This window comes from Mus musculus, chromosome 15 (genome assembly GCF_000001635.26).
Source record: "Mus musculus strain C57BL/6J chromosome 15, GRCm38.p6 C57BL/6J".
In the NCBI taxonomy this organism is placed as follows: domain Eukaryota; kingdom Metazoa; phylum Chordata; class Mammalia; order Rodentia; family Muridae; genus Mus; species Mus musculus.
Genome location: NC_000081.6, coordinates 55,619,623 through 55,642,927, shown reverse-complemented (window position 1 = coordinate 55,642,927; position 23,305 = coordinate 55,619,623). Strand labels below are relative to the sequence as shown.

General features: G+C 41.3%; 2 protein-coding genes across 6 annotated transcripts in view; one reads left to right on the top strand and one right to left on the bottom strand.

Annotated features, from left to right (window-relative positions):
* Window positions 1-6,540, top strand: part of Sntb1 (syntrophin, basic 1) — a 270,915-nt gene extending 264,375 nt beyond the window's left edge. The window contains exons 7-8 of one of the 2 annotated variants that reach the window (XM_006520671.4): window positions 83-273; window positions 3,501-6,540. In XM_006520671.4, the coding sequence (XP_006520734.1) occupies window positions 83-273; window positions 3,501-3,593 (284 nt within the window). In that variant the 3' untranslated portion in view covers window positions 3,594-6,540. The remainder of the gene's footprint in view (window positions 1-82; window positions 274-3,500) is intronic. The other variant, NM_016667.3, reaches the window with a different exon arrangement.
* Window positions 6,541-16,504: 9,964 nt separating this feature from the next.
* Window positions 16,505-23,305, bottom strand: part of Mtbp (Mdm2, transformed 3T3 cell double minute p53 binding protein) — a 69,020-nt gene continuing 62,219 nt past the window's right edge. For all 4 annotated transcript variants that reach the window (NM_134092.3, XM_006520250.2, XM_017316360.2 and 1 more), the window contains 4 exons: window positions 23,053-23,290; window positions 22,192-22,305; window positions 17,472-17,537; window positions 16,505-16,790 (listed from right to left, as the gene is read on the bottom strand). In NM_134092.3, the coding sequence (NP_598853.3) occupies window positions 16,752-16,790; window positions 17,472-17,537; window positions 22,192-22,305; window positions 23,053-23,290 (457 nt within the window). In that variant the 3' untranslated portion in view covers window positions 16,505-16,751. The remainder of the gene's footprint in view (window positions 16,791-17,471; window positions 17,538-22,191; window positions 22,306-23,052; window positions 23,291-23,305) is intronic.

Genomic DNA, 23,305 nt, shown 5'->3' with positions numbered 1-23,305 from the left:
AAAACAATGAAGTGCTGGAGTGAATGGGTGAAAGGACAGATGGATTGATTTCTACCATGTCTCCCCGACCCCTCTCTCTCAGCCTGCACCTACAGAAACCAGGAATGCCGCTTGACCATACATTATGACAATGGATTTTCTATTTCCACTGAGCCTCAGGATGGTGCCTTCCCCAAGACAATCATACAGTCCCCTTATGAGAAGCTCAAAATGTCTTCGGATGATGGAATCAGGATGCTCTATTTAGACTTTGGAGGCAAAGAAGGAGAGATTGTAAGTGTGCTTTTCTTGGGACCACATGATTTCATATGCTGCATTATGCATTGCATGTGCAATGACTTGGAAGTGGTAGGCGGCCTGACTACTTACTCAACACAGTCTACTGATAGCACTGTGGTGGGAGGCTCCTGTTGCAGTCGGTCCTTGAGAAAGCAGGATTGAATTCTGGGGCTTCAAACAGATCCAGTTATCTCTAGTTCCTTCTTCTGGTTTCATTTTTCATTAGAAAACGACATAAATATTTGAATCCAGAGAAAGAATCTTTTATAAGGTTAGCATTAAATTCTTATCAAACAGGATTTCTCGGGTGTTTTAACATAAGTCCCATTCATTTTAAAGATGCACTAAGCAGCTAATATAACCTTGGCATTGTGCCAGATGGTGGGTATGAGGGCAGGTATGTAAAATAAGCTTTGCCAGGGCAGAGAACTAAGGGCACCGGGGGAGTAGACAGATAAGACTAGCAAAGTTGGGAACTACTCATCAAGCAATAGTCACCCAAGTTAGCTAGTTACTGGTTAAGGTAACAGCCACACAGCATACCAGTGTACATAGTGTTCATAGTGTTTAGTCAGAAAGCCACGAAGCCTTCTCTTTTTTTTTGGTTTTTCGAGACAGGGTTTCTCTGTATGTGTAGCCCTGGCTGTCCTGGAACTCACTCTGTAGACCAGGCTGGCCTCAAACTAAGAAATCCACCTGCCTCTGCCTCCTGAGTGCTCCTGAGTGCTGGGATTAAAAGCGTGAGCCACCATGCCCGGCTGTTCATAGTGTTTAAATTGATGATTTTCTGTAGTCATTGTTCTCCAACCATAGTAAAGACATGTATGAAATCCAGTTTCCCAGCAGCTGACAAGGAGACATTCTTCCACCAGTAGGTAACAGTGGTCCATGGCATTTCTTAGAAAATGAAGCATCTCACCTCAAGGTGTCAAGTATGGAACTGGAAGCACACACCCATGACTTTGTCATAACTAGTCTACCCAGCCATTGTGTCCATCACAATGGATTGGCTTCCTGTTCCAACAGAAACAGAGGAAATTTAAAACACATAAATGAATCCCTAACTGGAAAAAAATCTAGTTGTTTTCAGTCAGCTACTAGAACTTCACTCTCCCTCCCTTCCTCTTTCTTTCCTAGGCCCGTTTCTTGCCCACAAGTTGTTCAGGTATTTTTCGGTGGGCTTTGCTAGGAAGTATCTGGAAATCGGTTTTTTGGAGCTCTTAGAAGCTGATTGGGGGGAAGAGCCATGCTCACAGTGAAGAGTTAAAAGGCCTTTCACCTCAGACAGAGACATGTCATGTGACCCCACTGACCTCAGTGCAAAACCAGGCTGTTGTTATGGGTAATATCAGCAGAGGTGACCAAGTCCATCCCCCCAGGGGCCAACAGTGGACCCTAACTCACTGTCTGAGAATTCTTTCTATTCTTCAGTAGATTCTCAGAATGCCTCTGGATTTTGCTTTTTATATGTCTGCATTCCAGCTATTTAACTATAGCCTGAGACCATGACTGAAATGAGGTAGTGACATGGACATCCCTGTCAGTAAAACACATCACGTTTGTTACTAGTGTATCAGTCCTCCATCTTTGTACTTGTTCTTTTTTTTTTATTAGATATTTTCTTCATTTACATTTCAAATGCTATCCCCTTTCCTAGTTTCCTCTCTGAAAGTCCCGTATACCCTCCCCACCCGTGCTCTCCAACCTAACCACTCACGCTTCCTGGCCCTGGCATTCCCCTATACTGGGGCATATAAGATTCGCAAGGCCTTTCCTCCCATTGATGGCACCGACTAAAGCTACTTCATAGCAACTCGGAAACATACAAGAACTAGTCTGTTTTATCCTTGTTTCTATCCAGGGCTATTTTGCTCCCCTTTCATTTCTTTGGATTCAAGTCACCCTAGCTATAAAATACAGAGATTGGAGCAGACAGTTTTTCATGTCACTATTCAAAACTGTGTCCCTTTTTTTAGTGGCATGGGATGTGGACAATTAATCTCCAGCTCTGACATCAGATAGACTTGAGTCCACACTTGCTTATTCATTGTAAAAGTTGTGGTTTCATGAAGTTGAAAAACATCTCTAGATCTTAGTTTTCCCATATGAAAGATGGGGACAATGACAATTGCTACCTAGGGTTTCGACAGTGAAAGATTACCTTAACTGCATTAAAGGAGGTGGAAGGCTCACTCCGTGCCTGGTCATGATCCTCCAACAGCAGCATGCATCCATCCCTCCTTCCTGGCTGTGGATGCAGTGTTAACAGCCCAGCTGCTGCAAAGTCCCGCTGCCTTGAGTTTCCTACCACGAGGGATTCAACTCTGAGCTAAAATATAGCCTTAAGTTGCCTTTGTAAAGAACACTTTCATCATGGCAACAATAACAGCAATAAAAGAAACCGGACAGTGCTCTATGAAAAGTGATCTTCAGTTTGGTAGCTATTATTGCATGTCACACTGTTCTTATTGCACAGAAGTGCCACCATCAGAACAAAAGTCAGGGCAGCAGAAGGGAATCAGGAAGTTTCCCAAATTTTTCTAAATTAGGTCAAGTGATAACTCTACTTCTGAAGGTCTCTATGCCCTAGGCAGGTGTGCCCTGGGCTGTGCAGGGGGCACACTGAGAAGGCTAGGACTTTAGACATCACCATCAAAGAGTTGTATGTCCACAGTGGCTGAAGAGCAGGGGGTTAGCAAAGACAGGGATGCTTAGCATGAGCTCTGTAATCAAGACTCACAAGGCAGTTTCACATTCAGGATCCTATTTAATACTCTAATTACCTTGCATATTAGTTAGGCTGAGAAGAATTTTAAGTGAGCTGGCCAAGACTAGACATCTAAAACACTGTCAGAACCAAGAACCAAGCAACTTGAGCTGTGAAATATGATACCCTGCCTGCTGTACCAAACTTGGCATAAACATCACTAATGGGGAGATGAAAATAAATGGTTTAGACATGAAGGGTCCCGTCAGTACTTATGGAACTTTTATAGGTAAACACGTTAGAGCTCTTTTTAGGAAAAAAAACCAAACAGGTATGGGCAATATAATGAATAATCTGGAAGAGTTATTCCCTTATGCCATTGAGAACCAAGATTGGGAGACAGAGCTGCTCTAGTTAACTCCGCAGAAACACAAGTGCATACAGAGTGGCCATCACTATGTCCCACCAAGCATTCATTGATGATCTCTGATGCTCTCTCCTTTCTCAATTTCAGCAACTGGACCTTCACTCCTGCCCCAAGCCGATCGTTTTCATCATCCACTCCTTTCTGTCTGCTAAGATAACACGACTGGGCTTGGTGGCCTGAACAGAGAGGCGACTTGCCTTTGGAAAGGAAGCCGGCCGTGCCTCAGGACTGTGACATCAGGCAGTGCACCAGACGTAACATGCACAGCCAGGTTCAGGTTTAAGGAGTCACATGTAACATCCCAGCCTCCTCTATTGGTTTCAGAAACTTCAAGGGGCACCCTAAAGAAAACACCACAGGGAATATCAGAATAGAATTTCATAGATCAGAACAAAGAGGTGAGGGCAGGTGAATGTACACGTCGTATCTTTTAAACAATGACAACCAAGGACACAGCCATTACAACAGCATAGGGAGATCTTAATCACACCAGTTTCTAGGCAACTGGATCACCCAGGTAAGCCAGAGCCGAGCAGATGAGAAATGGATAGTTATACCTGTTCCTCTGCCCCTAGTAACCAGCCCCTTGCTTCCTTGTGATTTCCTGACTCAAGTTGAGCTAACTTTCATTGGTAGGAACAACAGCAACAATACACACCTTTTAAAAAAAGAATGAAGCAGCTGCTACTTAATTTCTTTAATGAGTTATTTTGTTGTTGTTGTTGTTATTGGTCCAGACTGATTCCAAAGTGTTCTCCTTAGCATATGTTGAACAGGAATGAAATAGAGCACTGGATACCGACCTGAGTTCTAAGCTGCCAGAATCTGAAGCAAAGTGGACTGTTTCAATTGCAAGACTATCCTGAAGACTCTTACACACAAATGATGGGTAATTCTGCAACTCCATTCCACACCCCTGGATGCTGTCTCCCAGCCAAAACTGGTACCTGTACTTACAGAAATCAAATTGCAGGCAATTTTAAGAAAGATTGTCATTACACACACAGAAACACAGACACATAACACACACACACACACACACACACACACACACACACACACACACACACACACACCGGTTGGGAGTTAATTATCTGCATTTTACAGTTTTCAGTGGAAGTACCTTTCAGTGGTCCCTGTTTCTGCCTGTTCCCATGCACATGCATTTTAAGTAATGGAAAGCATCTCTCAGTTCTCAATGATGCTTATTTTGCACATTCAGGAAGAGATAGGATCAAATCTACCGATAGCATCTTTATTAATTTTGAAATTCCAGGGGAATGATACTTTTTTTGATACTGATATTTTTCTACAAGAGTATTTTGAGGCAGTATCTAGCCTATAAATACTTAATGCTTTCCATTTTTGCCTTTCAAGATCCAGTCACTAAAAACTACACCCATTATTTGATTTTTGGAGCTACTTTTCACAAGCCCTGAAAATTAAGCCTAGAATTTTGAATTCTCAGTACGTGTTTTCCATGGAGTTTTACGCTAGCCCATGCCCTGTGTTCTGCCAGCACTGGAAGAGGCATCGTTTAGCAGATGCCCATGCAAAGCGAAACTGCCTAAAGGCCCAGGATTTGGCTTCCTCAGCTCTGTGTGTTTATAGGGTTACAGTTGTAGTTTAAAGCATCATCTCCCCAAAGAGTTCCCACACAACCCCATTTCCAAGGGACACTGAACAGTGTTTTCAGATGGGGGGGGGCGTTGGTAATTTAGGAGCTTGTTGATAAAAATATTCCCAAGATAGCAACTTAAGATATTTTATAGACCCTTGTTGGATTTACTAGGCTCCTCAAGAATTCTGGTCTTCAGGAATCTTAGTCTTGAATGTGGGGGTGAGGGCTCTATGCCTTGCACTTCTTTGTAATGGGGGCATCTGTGAAGCTAGTGGCTTTTGTAGATGGTGGTCGAGGATATCTCACCACAGGACATTGACTTTTGGTTGGTTTCCTGTTTTAAAATGTTGAAGAGTGGAGGCCAGCTTCAAACCTGTAGGAAAGTGTTGATGCATTTGTAAATTGTATTGTACCCTTTCACACTATATATTTTCAGAGATCACTGGAATGTTGTTATACAAGAGAATTATACTTATGTATTGTAAATAACATGATACATATATTAATTCCAATAGTTTTATTCAACAATGTGTAATCTAAGGTGCTCGGTACTACATGAAGTTTGAGTTAATTACTCAAGTTGCAAAGATTCTATTATATATTTATAGACAAATTAAATTGACCATAGTCACAGATACTGTTTCTTTATCGCTTACGTTTTAGCCTGATCGATATCTGGATAAGAGTCAACATAAACTGTCTTTTCCATTTTTAAAATTTTAATTTAAATATTTATATTTTAGGAAAAGTATATTTGAATAAAATCGATGCATTTTCTGAAGTAAATTGAAAGGTGTTATTAGCAAGAAATAGAAAGATTTTACTAAGGGAGTTATGTATATGAATGATTTTTTTCCTCCTAATTAAAGTATATCATATCAGAGTGGCTATGATGAGTCAATTTCACTGTTGTTTCTCAGCTTGAATTTTAAACATCATTTTAAATAATGACTTTAGAGTGTATTTTTTTTTATTTTGTCTTAGGCGTTAGTGGATGATACAAAGTAAGTCAGGTTCATGTCCTGGTCAGTGCATCAACCTAGTCATTTGGGAGAGATTGTTTGTTTGGGTTTTTTTTTTTTTTTCTGATTTGCTTTGTTCTTATTTCTGTGACGTATGGAACCCATAATACTTGTTCCTAAATGAAAACCAGGACAGATGAACTATCTTTACTTGGTAGATTCTTCCTCAGTTGCCCGAGCCTGGATTCATTAGTCTGGTAATTTGCCCATGCTTCTCATCTTATGGCCATTTCAAGAAGGCAAGAGGGATAGAGATTATGTCATCTCTTTCTAACATAAGCTAAATAATACAAAATCAAACTATATAATTATTATGAACTACCCAGACCAAGGTATTTAATGAATGGCATCAATGAAGTATGGAAATAATTTTTGGGTGTATCTTGAGTGTTTTTTTTTTCTAAATCTGCCTGTGTTATAGCCCCTATGAATGTCATGTACAATTGATATATAAACTGAATAAATATTTGTCTCAGATCTCCAATGCCTAGGCTTATAATTTTAAGTATATCGTGGGATGAACTGAGCGGATGGTGGCTTCGTGACAGTCTCAGAGGACTGTGTGGGTGTGAAGACAGGCCATGTCTCTTTCCCATCAAGACTGGTCTTAGAAGTGTTGGCAGGGTAAGTTAATACCACTAGCAACTCAGAGCCCATTTAAAACACAGTCAGCATTTTATGCAACACAGCAAGTGTTGACAGATTTCCCCAAAATATTAATGTTTATCCCCAAATTCTTAATTTGAGTATAGTTTCAGACAGCTTTTCATCTACAATTTGAGACTCTCATTTTTAACTAAAATGTGACCCCTGCACCAAGCTCAAAAGTACTTAAATTCTCTATTGTACTGTAGTTGGGTTTTGTTGCAATTTCTTGCAATAAATGTAATGGGCTGATATTCAGAAGTCATTGAACTAACTGAAACTTTAGCAGTACTGAGATTAGATTTAGAACCATAGAGTCTGGGGTTTATAAAGACCTAAAGGCTGTGAAGCATATTTCTGTGCAGTTTTCTCGAGTGCTACCACCTCCCTGCGCTAATAAGGGGTATGATTTGCTAGGAACATGGCAGTAGGATGCTGATGTTGCAAGCTGCATAGACACCAATTAAAACTTTTTTAAAGTTCATACCATCTAAGTTCATCTTAGACATACACTGTGTCCCAGGAGCTGCATGACGGGCCACACTGACCTTGTAGCATATGCCGCTGCACTCGGGAACTCTTCTTGAACACTTTGGCATTGTGCATCGAGCCTGAAATTGAAATTTCTCAGTATGAGGAGGACGCTTCTTATCTCACCAGGCAGACCCATTCATTTGCTGGCTGGCTAGAGGTGTTTGAAAGGTCTTGCATTCCTGGCACCAAGACTTCTATTTGCCTACCCTTCAGTCATGACCCCTGTTTTACCCTAGAAAACACTGGAAGTCCGATTTTTCTTCCACAGCAACATCCTATACACAGAGACAAGTCAAGGCTGACAACAACTAACAAATGTAAAACAAGTCAAAGAAAGCTTTTAATTGGACATTTTGGTAGGAAAAAAGAGACCAAGATTAAAGTCTTCTCAGATGTCTAGTACTAAAGGTCACAACCAGCCTGGGTAAAGCCACTAGTAAATGTATTTGGCAATAATTTGGAGAACACTTTGACAAACACCTAAAAATTTTAAAACATGTACCTTTTGACCATGAGCTAGGATTGCACAAGTACACAAGACCTGATGTAGATAGATCATCTTTGTAGTGTTTGCAACCAGCTGAAAGACGAGGTATATCAATACAGTATCCTTGTACACTAACAGCTGGCACATTGATAAGAATGTTCTCTGTCTGCGTTGGCATAGACAAAATCAGTAAAATTGCAGCAAGATTCAAATCTTCCCCAAGGTTCTCATGAAGAGCCAGAAGCACCATCCTAGATACAACAGCTGGTTCTGCTTGACCTAAAGGTTTCTGCTCAGAGCAAACCAGTTGTTTGCTTGACAACACTGCCCCCCTTAGCTCTATCCCTTCCCTGCTAGGCAACCAGAAGATGCATACCTGGCTTTCTGTGTTCTTTCAGACTTGGATCAAAAGCCACTCAGTAGGGTATAAGTCCTGGCTTCCTAAAGAGTTGCTAAAAGAACTAGCCTGAATGTTGTGAGAATCCCTTCCCTGGGGAAGCATGAACAAAATATACCCTTCTTTCCCAGGTCCTAATAACCAACCAAAGTCTGATTCCACCAAGGTTTGACCCAGGAACAATGAACTTCTTGGACTTACGGAAGATTATTTGAGAAACTTCTTACAGGAATGATGCTGGAGAAATCTTCACTCAGCACGGATAATGACTGGCCCATAGCCACATCGGTGTTTCTTCCCATAGTGAACCTTTCCCTACCTATACGCTCTAGTATCTCCATATCCCAAGGCTACTTGCAATTAGGGCAGAATTGCATACAAATAGCAAGACGGTGCAAGGGGATTGGATTGAGGCTCAGGTGATGGTCCAATGATGCTCCCCGTATCCTTCTTATGACAGACTCTTGCAGGTAGGCATGGCTGAGCTGATGAGAAGGGGGGCTGTTTTGCTTAGAGGATAGCGCTTTAAAACACTGAGAGAAACAAAAACTGTGGTGAACTGAAATCTAAGAGGGCAAATTAAAGTTCACAGTATGGAGGGACTACTCAGTTCCTCTGTGATGCTTTCTATCTTCCTTTCAGGGTTCTTGACTGTGATAGTGCTAAAACATTCATCATCCATCTTGGGACAACCCATCTGACAAAGGATATCAGCCACTATCTCTTTGGTCCTTGCTTCAAGTTTTGTTTTCTAGTGAACATGATTCAGGAGCATTATTAATTTTACTCACAACATCGAACAGAAAACTGTTAAGAATAACTGGGCTATATATGGCAAGACACTGTCTCAAACACACACACACACACAAGAAATAAATAAAATAATTGGTGCAGATAGGGTGCTTGGGTCTGAGCATGGAGAAATAATAGAAACTTGGAGGAGATATTCCTGGTTGAAAAAGGATATCTGGAAGGGAACATTATAAAAATGTAATAGGCCCTACTGCAAATTATTGTTGAGAAATGGTTCTGAGGATCACGAGTATGACCTAAATCCCTTCAATGTTACACGAACTTCTTAAATGTGCACTTGAAAATTGTTTTTTAAGGGCTCTTTATATGGATAAAATTCTGAGAACTGTAAATATAATTTTTAGCCTGTTTACATAAAATTTTGAATAATAGAACTATTTGAAAATGTGACCATAAATCAGTTATTATTTTACCTACACCTCTAAATGACACTAAATTAATTTCACTCAGGGAAGCAAGTTTAATAGCTCATTAAAACAATTAAACCATGTCCACAGAGGGTGCAGCATCATATCTAAATGGTATCAGAAAAAGTAATGGAAACGTCTCCTCTGACATTATTACTATTATTATTATTATTACTATTATTGTTATTTTTAGCATCTAAGGCTCGATAGAGAGGACATTGATCAGTGTTACAGCAACAGCAAGGAGAGCAGGAGGTGGGGATTTGGGAAGACAGCAAGCTTGGCGAAGACAAAAGAAAGCCAGAAGAACTGATGTGAAATCAGACCATCTATAGCTTTTTGGCAGCTGGGTGAGGGCAAAGCATGGCAAACATAAACCCTTTCAGGATGACTCCAGTCTCAGGCAGGGACTGCCCTACTCTCATGCCTGGCCGGAAGGCTGCAATTCTCTCTTGCCTTGGACTGGAGCCTAGGAATGTTGAAAGAAAAGAAAGCCAGTTTTATTTTTAGCAACTTTTACTTACAATTCTTGGATGAATAAAGCTTATTTTTCTCACAAGAACCCAAAGGCAATGACCAAGAAAGACCTTCAATAATGCCTCATTAATTGTAGCTGTTCTGTTTTATAATCCTCATCTGTACAGCAGTGGAGGGTGGGGATAGGAGTTTCTTCTTCTACAAGCTTTCTGGGTCTTACAGGAAAGCAAAATAATTCAAGAGAAAGCCATTCCCTCTTTCTTCAGCTATAGTCTTGATAAGTGAAGTTTCTGCCACCTTCTTTCTCACAGTTCATTTGTAGAAGTGAATGAAACCCAAGGTTTGTCTACAATGAATCGCCTTACAACCCAGGGGCTTGGCACACCAAAAGGCATTAGTGTTCATTATTATGTGGCCTGATGAGGCTGGTCCATCCCTTCCACTATTGTTTAGATGCCTGGGCTCACTCATGTGTCTGTATTTGGGCGGGGCAGTACCCTGGGTGGGGAGTTCCTTAATGCTGCATATACCTGTCTGCAGCTGCTGCTGGCTATCACACAGGTACCTGGTTGTACTCCATCTGACCTCCCTCATGTGCTCAGGACTAGGCTTCAGGACTAGCAGAAGAGAAGTTATAAGGTCCTAAAATTCTAGGTTCCAGCTCACACTAATCATTGATATTTACTGGCTGCTTAGAAGCAGGGATTAGGGATATGAAAAACATCTATGTAGATGGAAGACCCAAGGCTTTGTGGAACTGTTTCATGTTCTGCATCCTTGCCTCCAGGTAAAGTCATTTTCATCTTTTTCTATAAACAAAACATATACAGGAAAAAGGCCAATGCAACCTCTCTACTGCAGACTCTTCAGGCAACAGCTTTGCTTAACATATCATCACCATTCCATATAGCATAGCTCACCAATACTTGGGCCCTATGGCTCTCTGCTTTCCCAAGGAAATGCAGCATCAAAGTCAACTTCCTATTGACTATTCTAAAGAATGGGAACTTTCAGCAAGTGAGCCCCACCTGCTGAAGCCTAAGGTCTGTCCTCCTCTTTCCTGCATCTATCAAGGTCATTCAGTTGCAAACCTTAATGAGTATGGCCAACTGGCCAGCTGGGCTCCTCTCCTGGAGCCCAGCCCCAGAGTAGATGCAGCTCTACTCCAGCCCCCCTTTGCCCCTTGTCCCATGAGGTTTTGTTCCTATGAACTAGTGTTTGCTAGAGCTCCCTACAGATTGCCTGGGTCGTCACAAGTCTTCTCCTGTGCCCGCTTTCTGGTTTATTTGAAATATTGTTGACCATCTTTTATTTTTAGATATTTTTCTGGGTCATTCAAAAAGGAAAATAAGAGCTATGAGAATAACACAGTAGCTAAGTAGAATTTGAACTGTAGAAGAGATAATGTGATGGTTTACACACACACACACACACACACACACACACACACACAATGTTTCCCATACTCTTGGGCATTTGAGTATTTGATCTCCAGTTGGTAGTTCTGTTTGGGGAGGTTTATGTGGGTCAACCTTGCTGGGGGGACATGCATTAAAGGGACGGGCTTTGTAAAGCCTGCATTGCTTCCAATTCTCTCTCTGTACTTGCTGAAGACCTGCTTTGTGCTCCTGCTGCCAAGCCTACTGCTTGCAGCCAGTACTTACCGGGCACAATGGTCTCTTACCTTCTGTATCTATAAACCCAAAGCAGCTCTTCTATAATTTATCTTGGTCATGTGCTATCACACAGCAACAGAAGAGTAACTAAGGCTGATGAGGATGGTTTGTAACTCCCCTTCCAATGCATTCCCTCATGAGGAGGATCCAGTCAGAACATCTTTGCTCTGGGTGTAGGTCAGTCCCAGAGGTGTACAGGTCAGACCTGGAGGTACATAGCACACAGATTAGGTTGGTAATCAAAACCAGACATCCAAAACTTTAGAGAGCAGTTTGGTTGAGCAGTGAGCTTGACTGAAAAGGCTTCCACATCCCAAGTCTTATACAGACCTGGTGCTAAGACGACAGGATTTCCAAGGCACCAGTGAACTGGAGTTCTTGGGTCTACATAGGATCTATAAAGCATTTTTGACACTTCTCACGGCTCCACTTTACCCCATCACACAGCTGAAGTTCATGCAGCCTGCAGCTACAGGCATCTTCAGAAGCTTTTCTTGTTGATGATGGGTAGAAACTTCAGGCACACAGTTAAGAAGATGAAAGCAGTTGATGGATTTCTGTGACACTGGTGCTTTTTTGAGGGGGCTGTAGCTTGAATGTATTTGTGCTTCATCCCTTGAGAGTTCCTGTGTTGAAACTTTGGTCCTTGTTATGATGCTGATGTGGTGTGAGCTTTAGAAGGTGAGGTTTGGTTAGAAGTCCTCAGGTCAGTAGGGTAATGCCCACGGAGGCTTTAATGGAGTTCTCCCGGGACCCCTGAGTTACCTCTCTCTGGAGAGCTGCTGTGATAAAGAGCAAGCCTGGTGCTATTCCTCAAGCTCTTGTCTAGCGATGTGACCTTTTCCACACATGGTGTTGCCTCAGATATGCCATTCTGCAGGATGCCCTTACCAGATTCTGATGCGAATGCCATGCCTTTGAACGTTCACAACTGTGAGTCAGATAAACCTTTCTTAGGTAAAGTTACTCAGCTTCACATCTTTCATTAAAGGGATGAAAGAGCCAATGAAGAGAGCAAGAACTGGCTGGATACTAGCAGCTTGCTATGGCCCAACTTAATGCAGTAGAAAGCACACAGTGTAATCAAGGCCACTGCATCAAGGGGTTCTGGGCATACAAACTAGGAATGTTCTAAAGACATTGGCATTAAGAAAGGAAATCAAGGCACAGTGACTTTCCCGAGCTAAAGCCTTAGAGAATACTGAAACCTCAAATTGTGCCACACATTCCATCTGTAAGAGCAGCCGTGTACTGCTTAGTAATGGAAGAAATGTTCTGCTAGGTGACTTAAGTATTTCGCACATGTTGTATATTTACACGATGAGTTTCAATGCCACCCAGGACAGAATCTTATGTGGCCATTACTGAACATGTCTATCATTATACAGCACATGAATAACAGCTTGCTGAGCTGTTTGGTCAATGTAAAGATGAGTGAACCACCACATATTCAGAACCTAGAATATTTACATCACTGGTCCAGGTCAATTACTCCAACATCTGAGTGTTGCACCTCCCTATGAAGGTTGTAGTCTACCATGTCCAGATAGCTCCTCTGAGCTCGGTACAAAATGGAGAACTCTCTTTTCTTAGAAGAGCTTCCTCTTCTCTGCCTGATCTGGGGAAATACAACCCTCAGTCCTCTACCTCAGTACTCTAGGAATGTCACATAGTCCTTGGTAAAGCCACAAGCTCACCCCTTCTCCCCAATCCCTCCAAGAATGTGCCCAGCAAGTAACTAGTATTCCTGGAATGCCTCTCCACACAAATAAGCATTCACAATACTTTAAACGCCAAGGTACATCCATAGCCCTGGTTCACACGGATCAAGTGTGTGCATATACACTGACCCCAACAAAGGTATGTACACAAGCTAAGGTCTTCTGAGAGAGCTGTCTCCACACCTGGGAGGGAGGAAACCGAGAACATGGAACCATAGCAACCACCGCATGCATACCACAGCAAGCCCAGGAAACTACTGAGTTTTCTGCAACCATTTTCATAATTTTGTATTTTTGACACTTTCTTTTTAATCTAATACTTTTACAGTAATTCATCTTGCAGCCTGTTACAGGACTTTATTCCTTAATATTGGAGAATAGTATTTCATTGTTGAAACTTTTGTTAGTTGACTTATCCAGATTTCTCAATTTGGGATTACTGAGAACCAAACTGGCATGTATAACCTAACTCAATTCCTTGTATATGCCTTAATTTTTCTAGGGATTAAAAAAATCATTGGGTTTAATAATTACTTTGAACTTAGCTTCATAGGAAGTAGTCAATTATTTTTCTATTCCTACCATAAGCATTAAGATTTCCAACTGTGACACACAGTTACAATGTGGTATTGATAGTTTTAAAATTTCATCCCTCTTTGGGGGGTGTTTACATCTTTAATTTGAATTTGATTAATGATGTTAACTTAAACATCTTTCCATGGCTTATCTCCATTCTGACGTCTTCTTTTGCAAAGTGATTTCCTCAAAATTTTCACACATGTCAAAAAACTGGTTTATAACTTATTAAGTCCTGAGAGTTTCATGTACATTGATTGTACTCAGTTTTTCCCTGACTATAGTATATTCCAAGAACAGAACTTTTAAGTTCTAAAACAGAATGTTATTAATCTAATTGATCAGAGTTTATGCTTTCTGTGTCCTTTCTAGGAAAGTCTTGTTTTATCCAGAAGTGAAGGTTTTTTAGTTTCTTTTGTATGTTTTATGCTTTGAAATATAGGACTATGATCCAGGTGATTAATATTTACATATTGTGCGAGGTCATTCACAGTATATCATTTATGTTTCCATATGGACAAGTATACAGATCAAATGAATATTTGCATATGGTATGAGGTCACCCATGGTACATCTTTTATATTTCCATAGGGAAAATATTAATCTGTCCAAGCTCTGAGTTTCTCAAAGAAAAGAGTGGTGCACGATGTGATGGACTGTAAGCAGGAGGTATCAATCTCAAGTTGCAAGTCTTGAGATAGTGAGTCCTTCAGCTTTGTGATTGTTGATAAGAATACTTGTATGACTTCTGAAGTGGCCACTTCCAGTAGGCAGGCAGGACTCCCAGTGGAGGGATAAGGACAGCAAACCACCCAAAAAACCTTCAGCCCAAAACAGACACTGCTTACAAGATGTGCAGACAAAGTTGGAGCAAAGTGTGAGGGAACAGCCCATCAATGACTGGACCAAATTGAGACCCATCCCATGGGCAAGAACCAATCCCTGACACTCTTAATGATTCTTAGTTATGCTTGCAGACAGGAGCCTAGTATAACTGTCCTCTGAGAGGCTCCACCCAGCAGCCAATGGAGAGAGATGCAAAGACCCACAGCCAAACACTGGATGGAGCTTGTGGAGTCTTATGGAAGAGTTGAGGGAAGAACTAAAGGACTCAGAGGGGATGGAAACCCAACAGGAAGACAGACAGAGTCAACTACATTAGGCCTCTGGGGGCTCCCAATGGCTGAATAATCAATCAAAGAGCAAGCATGGACTGGACCTAGACCTCCCACACATATGCAGGTGTGCAGCTTGGTCTTCATGTGGGTCCCCAACAACTGAATATGTATTTCAAATTTTTATATTACCATTAATACATATGCTTATTTTTTAAATTTACTTTTACGCCTATTTGATTATAGGTAGTGCTGGGCTTCCCAAAGACATTTAGTCTTACTAAGTAATAGAAAAGTAGGATCTGTAAGGGAAAAGAAAAATGCTGTGTATGCCACCTTGAGAGATCCTATAATTGGATAAAGTGCGGTTTAAAGAATCAAAATTTGCCTCTAGCTTCGTAACTTCTAAGCTATGGGACACTGCGCTTCATCTTCTCTCTAATCCGTAAGAGGGAACATTTACTTCATCTGTCAGCAGGTAGGACATATGTAAAATATCTAGCACTATATCCAGCACATACTTACTCCACAATAAATACTCGTGATTAGTGTCACCCTCCATGACGCTTATGAAGTCAGGACTATTTTCTGCTTTTAGACTTGGAAACCGAGGCCACACAAGTTTCTACTTCTATGGCTATTATTATTTCTAGATAAATTTTTCCAAGATGCCTCTGCTAATCCTTTGCTCTGTGAAACTAGCTAGTACCTTTTACCTTGTCTGTTGAATACATTTATGTCCCAAAAGCCTATTGCTAGAGAACATTTTAAAAGATAATTTTGTGGATCAAAGAGAATCTTTAAAATATTCCCCCATTCTTGGCAATATCCTCTGATATGAAAGGTTTAGATAAAAGGTGAGAATTTTAAATCAGCAGCTTCAAGGATACCCACAAACACTTTTTGAAAGCCTAGGCTTCCACATGGGCAAACAGAGCACACACACTGTGCAAACTTTGACAAGTGGAAGAGACTGCAAAGAAAAAAAAAACCAGCAACTTACTCCAGAAAAGCTGAAAGTTCCTAAACACCAGAGAAAATGAAAAAGGCCAATGCTTTCAACATGTAAAAGGTCTTCAAAACCAATAAGCAAAAGTTAGAGTGTTCAGAATAAAAAAAGGTCCAAAGCTGGGAATAAGCAAGATTAAATGCTGCTAATGTGTTTTCAAACTTTCACTTTCACTGGTTTCAGTCTTCAGAGAAAGCGAAGAGGGATTCTGCCACGACAAGCACAAGCTGACCCTCTGGAAGGCTACGTGGAAATACTGAAAGGTTTAAAACCCATACATTTTACCTCTCAGAAGTCGGGATTCCGTACACAGTGATTCAATGACACAGTGGACAGCAGGCAACAGGTGTGGCAGCCCTTAGAGCAGAAGCTGAACCGCAAGCAGGAAGCAGAGAGAGAACACACTCAAAGCCTCAAAGTCATGGACAATGACACACTCCTCCAATGAGGTGCCTCCTGAGCTTCCCCAAACAGGACCACCAACTGAGGTCAAGGCCAGAGCGTGTGGGGACACGCTACTTCACTCTACTTCAAACCACCATAGGCAGCAACTCAAACAGGCACACTAATAAGGACATGCAATCCAAGAAGTAATGAAATATTACTGTTTATTTAACAATTAAATAACCAAGAGTTAAAACATTTAAAATATATAAAAATTTCATAGATTAAAATATTGTAAAACTGTAAAAATAAGTGCATTAGTTGAAAATAACTGAGTGTCACAAAACTATATAGATACAGGACACCATGGACCCTCCTTACAAATGAGGCATCTGCTCTTTGGGGAAAGTTTACAGGCTGTGTACAGTTCTCTAAGGAAAGGGGGTGCAGTAGCTTATTTCTTGCTCATCTTTTCTACCACCCATTCGATCACCTGGGGAAGAAAACAGATACATGATTATAGAACCACTCTGTGCAAAATATACATGGTAAAACAACTTCAAAATTAAGTTCTGGGTGTGCCCTCCCTCCAGGGCACCTCACTTCCCTTAGCCCCAAACCCCCACTTACTCCAATATTAGAATATATATATTAAACCTCAACTGTTTTTTTTTTTCAACAAAGCCTTAAAAGATAGTACAGAAAATATAAAGTAAAAAGACAACATTCAGTCTTTATACTTAAAGATATTTTCTTTTCCAAATTAAGGGCATCTTGAGCCTCACATGCAACCCTGAGCCCTGTAACTGTCCTCAATGGGCCAGACAATGGCTCAGGCCACTTTCTTACCATTATTTGAAAATACCTTTGGAAATGGTCACTCAAAAGAGTTAAACCAAACTTGGAAAACAGCTAATCAAAATAGAGTATTTTTCCTAGTTCTTTGAATTATGTTTTTCACTTTTCTCTTTTAATATCATTGAGAAAATCTTTTTTGATAAAGCTACCTACTAAGTGTTAATACACCTTGCCTGAACAAGTCTATCATTAAATATCAAGGACATTTCAGAGTTGAAAACACCACCTCTATTTTTACTGTAAGAGTAACAGCAGAACAGCAACCCTGAGACGAAATCCCCATTTAATGGAAGGTGGCTGTTTGAGAATTACTTACCTGCACCACATTGTTGTTGGCTGTTTTCTTCATTTCTTCAAAGAGACCCCTTGATGTTTTCAGATCCTAGACATTAATGAAACACAGCATTTGGAACCTTGTTTATTACATTACCGACAACTCATTATAAATGAACTTGAGATTATCCTAAAGAATTCTACCAGTGCCCTGCAATTAGAAAAGTATTGCCCAGAATCAACGTAGTAATAAGAGTCTCATTCTGAAATTCAAAAATTCTCTCACCAAACACAGACAGACAGACAGACAGACAGACAGATACACACACACGCACACACACACACACACACACACACACACACACACTGTCCCACATCCCATGTCTTCGACAGTCCTGGCCCATGCTCACCCTCACACTGGACCACCAATGTATCAGTACTTGGGACATACACATTTGGTTTCTACTAATAGCTGAGATATGTATTTTTTCCTTCTTTTCTTAGCTATTTCATTCCACCACAAAGAGGAAGAAAGCTATAGTCTTACTTTCTAAAATATGGTCAGGCTGGGGATTTGGCTCAGTAGTAGAACACCTGTGTGCCATGTCCAAAATCTTGGGTTCAATTCATAGAAGTGGGGCAGGCAGAGGAGGTGGAGAACATTTCAAATTAAAACACAAAATTAAAATAAAAGCTTAATTGTACAAAAGGGGTAAATTCATCCTCCAGCAAGCAGGTGATACCTCAGAGAGGCGGCCACTCTGAATTCTTCTAGCCATTCCTCCTGTGGGTACCTTCACGGCTCCATCTGTCATGCTTTGCTGGCCCCTGATGATTTAGCAATTTCAGAATGACTACAAAGAGCTCGATCACTAGCAGTCAGACCTAAGTCTATGCCCAACACTCCCTTCTCTTTCTCTTCCTCTGCCGTACGGTTACCCCACAGCTTGGGCCCCATAATTAGCTTGTGATTGCTTTATTATATCCAAGCAAAGGCGGTGTAGCCATGAGGCAGTCAGACTGTGGCCATGTCTCTTTCACTCAGATTCTACACTTCCTCTAGGGAAACGGACTGGTTATTGGTTGTTTTTTTTCTCCACCAACAGTGTTTCACCTACATAACTCTGCTATTTCCCCCCTCTCTAATGATGGGTTGATTAAATGCCTAAAAAGGCTTTTTAAACCACTGACATGTCCTGGATAACCTCTCACTTCCATTTTCGGTGGGGTTTTCCTTCCAATCTCATTATCGTTTCTAACCCATGGATCTCCCTCCTGCCTGCCACAGTTGCCTGGAGTCTCCTTAGGGGTTTGTTTATCTCGTTCTAGGTCAAGTTTTGTTTTATTTCTTGGTTTAGCCTTTTATGTGCACCACTTGATTTTCTAACAGATTCTGTAAAAGAGAAAGATATATTTTAAAACCTTTTCTAGGTTTGAAAATGTTGTTATTGAGTCTTCTCATGTGATTGGATTAACACCAGCTAGGTCACTTTGGATTAACACCAGCTAGGTCACTTTCCCTCAGAACTAGAAGGCGCTTTTTACTGTCTTCTAGTATACCGAGATACCCTGGGTACCGAGATACCCTGGAGAAGCTTGACATCATTTCATTCTTGGTCCTTTCAATAAGTAAGCACCCTTTCTCTTAGGAAATCTCAGAAAATATTCTGAGAACTTGGATATTGGACATTCCAGTGGCTTGATGTCATTTTTACTCACTGACTTGGGTAAGCAGCATCTTTTCCAGCAATAGGCCTGGGTTCCTCATTTCTGGGAACTTTTAAAAAATATAATATATTTTATTTGCTGATTTTATAGTATAATTATATCATTTTCCCCATTCCTTTTCTCCCTCTACCTCCTTCCAGGTAAGCCCTCCCCCGCTGTCTTCTAAATCTATGGCTTTCTTTTTCTTAAATTATTGTGTATGTGTGTGTGTCCCCATCCTCATTCAGGCCATGTTTAGGGAACCATGTTGGTAAGACTTTATCACCAGCCGGGCGTGGTGGCATACCCCTTTAATCCCAGCACTCGGGAGGCAGAGGCAAGCAGATTTCTGAGTTCGAGGCCAGCCTGGTCTACAAAGTGAGTTACAGGACAGCCAGGGCTATACAGAGAAACCCTGTCTCGAAAAACCAAAAAAAAAAAAAAACCAAAACAAAACAAAAGAAAAAAAAAAAGACTTCATCACCAAATTAAAACAGGAAGAGAAGAGATGGATACCCTAAATAGATCTCTAACACATTGAACTAGAAACATAAAAGTCTTGAGCCTGAGAGATTCACAGCAAAATTCTACCAGACTTTAAAAGATCTATAGCCAGACTTTCATTAAACTATTAAAAATAAAAACAAACAAATAACAACAATCAAAAACAAACAAAGAAACCATTAACAACGATCACTCTCAAACTCCTCCAGTGAAGCTCATCTCTCTGTGACACCTGACCAGAGAACAACGAGAACTACGGTCAATCTCCCTGAGAAATGTAGATCAGAAACACTCAACAAAATGCCTACAACCCAAATACAGACAAATATCAAGAATATTATCCACTAGGGATAAAGGTGGCTTCATCACTGAGATTCAGGGACATTTCAACAAAATGGACATAAAAACAGAAGACGCAGAAAAAGCTTCTGACAAAACCTAACATGGCTTCATGATAAAAGTCCTAGAGGAGGAGGGTGGAGGGAACATACTTCACTATAACAGAAGCTATGGAAGAGACACTCACACCAACATCATCTAAGGGAAGAAAAACTTGAAGCAACCGCAAAGATCTCAGGACCGAGACAGGGCTGTCCATTATCCTCACTCCTTTTCAAGACTGTGTTGGAAGACACAGCCAGAGCAATAAGAGAAGGAAACCTTTGGATACAGAGGGCACAAGATTTGTCCAAGGATCACTAATTGCAGGTGGCATATCATACAGAAGAGATTCTAAAAATTCTACCAGAAAACTTCTAGGAACCACAAACTCAACAGCGTGGCAGGCTCTAGAATCTCCTTGCGTATCAGAAGCTTTTCTGTATCTCAACCGTAAGCACACACCTGAGGTCATGGACACTGCCCATTTGCAACAGGCTCGAAGGAAATGCAGGGTCAAGAGCTGAGTGAGTCCCTAACGAAAGCTTTGCTTTATTTTTGACAATTTCTCTCCCACAGTCTCTACCTTTGAAGCTCCCTCATATTATCAGTAGAGGGTCTTCTGGATCTAGCCTCCATTTTCTCTTTCTAGAGTTCTTCTCCTTTATTTCTTACTATTTGTAAAACATCTCCAGCTGAGCTGTGCAGCGTTTCCATTAAATTGGTTTCCTCACACCTTTAACTGAGAGGAGCCTTTGTATTCTCTGTGTGTTTTGGTGACAGCATGTAGTTCTAGTTTTATGGGCACAGTTTTATTTCTGGGAGAATTCTAGTGTTTATAACTTTTCTCCCACTCTAACTTTTGGAGTTCTCTTTACATTTTGGCTTCCCTTGAGTCAGAAGTTGTGTGCACAGTCTGCTAGTCCTTCGCTGTGCTCTTCTACTTAGAGATACTGAAAATATGGGAGCCATGAGTGCTGAGTTTGGTGGCTTTACAAGGAAGGGGACCAGATGACCAGCTGGCTTCTCACTGCCACCCCCTTTGCTCTGAGACTTTACTGTCAGAGGTGTGGGAACAGAACTGTTCAAAGACCCTGTAGTCACACTGTGGAAGAAGGTCATTCACTGTGGTTCGTTTAGTTCCTCTACCTCCTCTGGCTTCTGCTGGCTGAAACAGCACCGGCCTTACTGGTATTACATGTAGAAACAAGGTAGGCTTCTCACAACTTCCTTTACTCTGCACATGCTTTCATGTGCTTTTTAAAATACTCAACAAAATATATTTTTTTCTTACCTTTCTCCACTTGGTTTTTGTAGTGATGCTGCCCGTCTTAAGCAGACTTAAAAGAGGTTACTGAATGCATGTGTCAGTCCTGTAATTTTACCCCAAGACCTACTTCTGCTTGCTGGGTAGGTCTCACGCAGAGACGATCAAACAGCACCCAAGTTTCAGAAAGCTGACATCCAATTCTCACCTAGGGGCTGGGAGAAGCTCAGCGGGACAGAATGCCTATTGTGTAAGCACAAGGACCTGAGTTCAAATCCTCAGCCCAGATGGAAAAGACCACGCACGGCTGAGTATTCTTTTAACCTCAGAGCTGGGAGGTGGAGCCAGGAGGATCGTGGGAGCTCAGTGACTAGCCATGACAGCCAAACGGCAAGATTGCAAGTTATTCGGAGACTCTGTCTTGCTATTCATCTTTGGCCTACGAGTGCATGCACAATATACCACACATTCACAGCACACAAAAACACATGATTTGAAAAGAAAATAAGAAAAATGATCACCTGAGCAGCTCCTCACCCCCACAGGACTCCTGACATCTGGCCCAAAGTAACAGCTACCTCTTTAGTACTTTTTGTAATAAAATACTATACTCACCATTTAGCTTCATATAGCTTAATTATAAAATAATTACCAATTAATGCTAAAGCTCTGCCTTAGTAAAAGGCCTGTTAGGAAACCCACTAAGGCCTCTGATTAAAGCAGCTTGCTATACAAAAGGCTAATGTCAAATAAAGCAAATGTAAGGTGGTTTCACTGCAGTATTTCTGCCTTCGTTTAAAGTGGCCTGGCAGCAAGTGTAAACAGATAATATAAAACCTATGTGCACACACCTAACACACATCAGAGCATGAAATAAACCCAATGGTGAGTAGGGAAGTCACCACACCTTCAGGTAGAACTTGGAGATGTCGAAGAGTCTCTGGCTGCAGGCCGTGAAGCTCTCATGGGCCTCCGTGATGTGGTGCCTCTTCAAGGTGTCTTTTACCACCTCCTTCAGCATCTTCAACAGAAAGGAACACCTGGCTGATATTTCTCAGAAATGGCACAACTGTTTCAGTTTTGATGATAAATGAATTGTGAGTTATATAGTTATTTGCCTATACTAAAGATAAATATGGTTGTTCTGACAAAACACTTGAAAAAAAAGCAGCCTGTGACACCTCCATGCTCACTCATGTCTCAGGACTCAGGTTCAGCAGGAAAATGCCTAGTGTAACTAGGGGAAGGAATTGAAATCACGAGCTGTGACCTGAAATCTGAATGCCAAGATATACACTGCAGGGAAATCTTTAGAAGAAAGATTTCAATCATGGAAAATCAAGAGGGTACCTTTATAACGTTCCTGTTTTGCTGCACTGACATGCCAACTTTTACAATAAGCAATCACGCTGTCTACTTTGTGTCCTTCACACCCCATCCCCAGGTTCTCCTCATGGAGTTTCTTTTCTAGCCACACTGTCTAATGAACTGGCTTCACACATGCTAGGCAACTGGTCTACCTGCGAGCTCCAGCCTTCACCGTACTAGGCAACTGGTCTACCTGCGAGCTCCAGCCTTCACCGTACTAGGCAACTGGTCTACCTGCGAGCTCCAGCCTTCACCATGCTCCTAGCATCTGATGATCTTAGGTTTTGAATGTTATTTTATTCTTCATAAATCCATTAGGCATATGGTTTTCTATTTAAAAAAAAAAATCACACAATGAGGTTTCTTTTCATGCAGAAGTGAGAAAGCAGGAAGTCCTTACCCGTGTGTGTTTCTGGGACCGTGATTCCTTCATTTGCTTTGATGATTTTGATTCGTGTGCTCGTTTTTGTCCTGAACTGGTCTTTGAGGTATCTTTGGAAGCTTCCCGGCCAGGCAGAGGAAGCCCTGACACACAGCGCTCTGCCTGAGGCTTCCTGGGTTTCCCTGTGTGATGGTGATGATTACTATTGCAACTCGCTTGGGAAGGCAAACAATCAGAACTTTCTGATCTCGTAAGTCTGTAAGGAGGGAAA